Raw genomic sequence first — 4,659 nt, forward strand, 5'->3', positions numbered from 1 at the left:
AACAAGTATCAGCTCACAGAATAGCCAGGTCTATGTAGCTTCAGGCATGGCTGGATCCAGACGCTGCATTAATGTCCTTTGTTCTTGGCTCCACCTTTATGTCTTGGCTCTTTTTTCAGGTGGGTTTTCCCTATGTGTTGACAAAGATGGCCACTGGCAGCTCTGGCCCCAGTGTCCCTACCCTTAGTGATCCTGGGTGAGAGAGCACCTCTTTCTCACTAGTTCCAGGAAGTCTCAGGATTGACTCATTGAACTCACTGGGGTCAAGAACCAGTTTCTCCAATCATTGTGGCCAAGGAACAGACGAAACACCCAACAGCCAGGTCTTTGGTCACGCAACCATCCCTGGGACTGGTAGGGTCAGACCCCCCCAGAGCCATGTGGCCTGAGAGTAGGGGAGCGGTTTGTCTCCAGAAGAAAATTAAAGTGCTTTTTATTATCAGAAGAATGAGCCATGCTACCTGGAGAAGATAGGCCTTGGCATGGACAACAAGCCAGAGGCTAAGACTTCAAAGTATGGAGGGGGGCAGTGGTGACAAGGGTGTGGGGGTCAGCATCAGGGCCAGAGGCTGCTGGAAGAGCCAGGTGGTATGAGCAGTGAAGGGCGGATTTCAGTGGGAAATCTGGAAGGACAGTGTGGCATAAGGCCAACATGAAGGGCACTTTCGGGCCTTGGAGCTCACGGGATGTCTTCAAAGGATAGAGAGTCAGTAGGGGTGGAGCTTTGGTCAGGGAGGACTCTGGGAAGGGGAGGTGGCTCAGTGTGAAGGGTTGGGCAGGAAGGAGTAGTGTCCACGTGCCCAGGTCCCTGCAGCCCTTCCAACCCTCTCTGAACCTCAGGGCAACCTAGGAGAGTGTCAGAAACCCAAGCCCCAGGCCCCAGCCTCAGATGCTGACTTGGACAACTGGGGTGAGCCCAGGTGGCCTCTGGGCTTGGGTTTCTGGTTTAGGGAAAGAGGGTGTGGAATGGGAGGGCTCCCGTTCAGCTGGCCAGGAGCGCCATCCCCCAGAACCCTGGGGAGGCTGCGGCCTCTCACTGCTGCTAGCTGCTGGTGGCCTATTGCTTGGCTCTGCAGGCAGCTTGGGACCGGCCAAGGCTGGCACGGTGGCCCTGCAGCAGGGCACTGGGCACACTGCCCCAAAATCAAAACTGCAAAGTAGATGAAGCTGTTACTGATCAGGAAGTGGCCAGGACGTGGGCTGACAAGGTGGGTGGAGTTCCCAAGAACTGAAAACAGCCTTTGCCCTAATGCCAGCCAGATCAGGGCCCCATCTGGCTCTCAAGTCTCTCTCTCCGAGCTTCTGCCTCGAGGGCAATGATGTGGCACCCCTGTGACTTCTGTCTCCCCACTTCTCCCACACTGGAAGCGTGGGCAGGGCAGGCACCTGTGCTGGTTTGGCCCGCTGCTGTGTGCCCTGGGCCCAGGCCAGGGCAATAACACATTGGCAGTTGGCCCTGCAGTTCCCTGCGGCAGGAAGCAGTGGGGAGAACCTGCAGCAGGGTGGAGACTTGAAGTGGGACTGGCTGGCCACTTGCTCAACGTGGGAAGGGTCTGCCGTGCTACCCAGCCTGTGTGCCAGAGGAGGGTAGTGGCTGCCAGGCCATGGTCAGGGTCACTTGCCGGCCAGGGCCTCTTCTCTAGGCGAGATCCCCTGAAGCTCTCTCACCTACTTGCTCAGCCTGGTCTGTGCATATGCACTACCCTAGAATGCTGTCTGGCTTTCCACTGCTCCAGGGCTCTCCCTGTTTTGGAGGGTTGTCCCTTCATAGGAGCATCTGTCAGAATAGGCCTCAAGTCTAGTGCCCAACTAGAAGCACAACTATTCCATAAGATGGACACGAAGGGTGGGAGGGTGTCCCAGGGTTGCGGGTCATTCCTGCCAATTTGTCTGTAACCCTGGGTCCCGTGTGCACTCCAGAGTAACTTACAAGCTCCAGGAGGGTCAGAGCCTTGCTCAGACCACACCTGTTAGTGGTGAGTGAACCAAAACCTGGCTCCACTGTCCCTGTCAGAGTAACACGAAGTCTCACTGAATTCGCAGTAAGCTCTGTGAAGACCCAGCGTGCGGTGACCTTGTGAGACGTGAAGGTCTCTAACCCGCAGACCCCGCAAAGCCCCCGCTCCCCCGCCCCCCAGGCGGTGGACCCAACTGTCTATCTACCAAGGTAAACTCCGCACCTCCTTCGGGGACCAACCGGCCCCCTCTCATGCCGGGCTCCGGGCCTGCACCTCTAACGGATCCGGGATGCTGGGGACCCGCCCCCCATCCAGCCCAAGCCCCGAGGCGGCCACGCCCAACCCTATTCCACTCGGAAGAAAACAAGAGCGGTTCAAAGGTTTAAACAATTTATTGTGCCCAATTTATTGTGCCCCAAAAACGGCGACGAGAAAAAAGAGCGCCGCGCGGCCCCGCGCCCCGCGCGATTGCTCGGCGCGCGCCCGGAAACAGGCAGGGCGGGGGCGGGAAGGACTGAGCGGCCTCGCGCGCAGGCGCGGCGCGGCCTTCGGGGCCCGGTAACCAAGGCGACACCCGTTGCCAAGGGCGAGAGCCAATAGGAGCATCGCCAGGGCCGTTTCAAAAATCTAAAGCAAACAAAAAAACGCTCCCACGCGGGGGATGGGCAGGCCGGTGCGGGCCCGGGTCCCCTGAAGTTGGAGCGCGCACGGCGGCCCGGGCCGGTGCCCCGCGCAAAACCTACGTGCAGTCGGGGTGGAAAAGCGGGCGCCGGTACCCCGCGTTCACTTGCGGCCCTTGGGCACTTTGGGCACGCTGGGCTTGGCCGCCTTCTTCACCTTCTTGCCGCCCGCGGCTGCCGCCTTCTTGGCCTTGCTGCCTTTGTCCTTCTTGGAGGCGGCACCCTTCTTGTGCGAGCGCTTCTCGGGCTGCGGGCCCTTGGCGGGCTTCTTGTCCGCGCGCCGCGCAGGGGCCGCGCTCGGGGCCGCCTTCTTGGCCTTATGCGCAGCAGGCGCCGGGGCGGAGGCGGGCGCTGGGGCTCCGCGCCGCTCCCCGCCGCCCTCCAGCTTCTTGCGGTTGAGCTTGAAGGAACCGTTGGCGCCAGTGCCCTTCACCTGCAGCAGCGTATCGTTCTGCACCAGCGCCTTGATGGAATACTTGAGGTAGGTGCGCCCGTTTTGCTGGTCGAACCATGCCACCTTCTTGGCCTCCGCGTAGATCTTGGCCAGCGACGAGCCGTTGCGCTCGCCCAGTCGGCGGATGGTCTCCACCACCAGCTGGCTGTATTTTCCTGGTTGGTTCTTCTTCTTGCTATTCTTCCTTTTTTTGGACGGGGACAGCGAGGTCGAGCCGCCGGCCTTGGCCGACTTCTTGGCCGCCCCCTCGGCGGTCGTTAGCGGCAGGGCCTCCTCCAGCTCCACAGACATGGTGGCGAGCGGGTTGGTGGCGGGCGGGGCGCGGAAGCCCGGGGGCCGCGCCGGGAAGAGAAAGGCGAGGGGCCGCGGGGGCGCCGGGGGGCTGGGGGCGCGCGGCGGCTCCAGGCGGGAGCGGCCGCGGCCGTGCCTGGGGCCGGGCGGCAGGGCTGGGGTGGGGGCCGGGCCGGCCGGAGCGGGGGTCCCGAGCCGGGGCCGGCGCGGGGTCGGCCGGAGCGCAGGAGTCCGACGCGAGGTAGCCGAAGCGGGGACCGTCTCGGAGCGGGTTTAGTCGGCCTCGCGAGCGTCGCCGCCTCCGCCAGAGCTCGTTGGGCGTGCGCGCTGGGCTCTGGTGAGGAGGGCGCCCCGCTCTGCTTTTATGGCTCTACGGCGGACCACGTTGAGAACAACAACAGCCTGGTCCGGGGCCAGCGCCAACTTGTGCTTCTTGGAGCCCCTTCCCCGGCCGCTGGCTTCCCAGACCGCGCCTCCCCGGCGCCGCCGCGCCCGCCGCCGTGCGCCCCGGACAGGGCCCGAGCCTGCGGCGTGGCGGAGAGGCGGCCCGCGCCCAGGGAGGGCTCGGCAGAGGGGAACGGAGGGGCGCACCCTAGGCTGCGGGAGCGCGAGAGGAGGGGGGCACCCCGTTTAGGGCCGAATAGCGCGGGCCCCCGGGGAGGCCCCGCGGCCCGGAGCTCGGCGGCAGTCAGCCAAGAGTGGTCCACGGGCCCCCAAGGCCAGACCGCGTCCGGGGGAGCCCTGGCCTGCCCGCTAGACGCGCTTTAATTTGTCCGAACTAACACAGGGCACGCCCTCACGCGGTCGGCTAGGGCAGTGTGGAGGGAGCCGGGACGGCTTCGAGGGGGGTCTCCGCCAGAGTGCAAGAGGAGAGCGGATGCTGGCGCCCTCCCCTGCGCGCCCGGGGTCTCCTTACGCCTCGGGGGCCTGGGCAGGACGCGGGAGGCGGCGGAGAAGACCGCAGGTGCTTCTCTGGGGACATTTCCTAGCCGCCGTCCCGCCCCCGCCCCCGCCGCAGATGCTACAAGTGCCCCATTTTATGGTGGGTGAGCAGCCTCCATCATTCCCCCCCAAAGCCAAATGGCGGCTCCGGCTGGGAGAGAGGGGAAGGCCGCGGACTCCGGACGGTTTCCCGGAGAGGATGGGGGAGGGGAGTTGCTCCTCGTTCCGGGCCACACCCCTCCCCCTCCCGTGTGGGGAGCGCAGTTGAGAGCGGGGGCTCCCTCTCCGGGTACCACGCGGAGGCTTGTGCAAATCTGGTGGCCCTGCCGCTGGG

The 4,659-nt window shown here is 64.2% G+C and overlaps 1 protein-coding gene across 1 annotated transcript; it reads right to left on the bottom strand.

Annotated features, from left to right (window-relative positions):
- Positions 1-2,331: 2,331 nt before the first annotated feature.
- On the bottom strand, positions 2,332-3,721 carry H1-10 (H1.10 linker histone). Its single transcript, XM_060023156.1, has one exon. It carries the CDS (start codon positions 3,381-3,383, stop codon positions 2,742-2,744), a length of 642 nt encoding a protein of 213 aa, XP_059879139.1. The 5' UTR covers positions 3,384-3,721; the 3' UTR covers positions 2,332-2,741.
- Positions 3,722-4,659: the final 938 nt, after the last annotated feature.

This window comes from Delphinus delphis, chromosome 10 (genome assembly GCF_949987515.2).
Source record: "Delphinus delphis chromosome 10, mDelDel1.2, whole genome shotgun sequence".
Classification (NCBI taxonomy): Eukaryota; Metazoa; Chordata; class Mammalia; order Artiodactyla; family Delphinidae; genus Delphinus; species Delphinus delphis.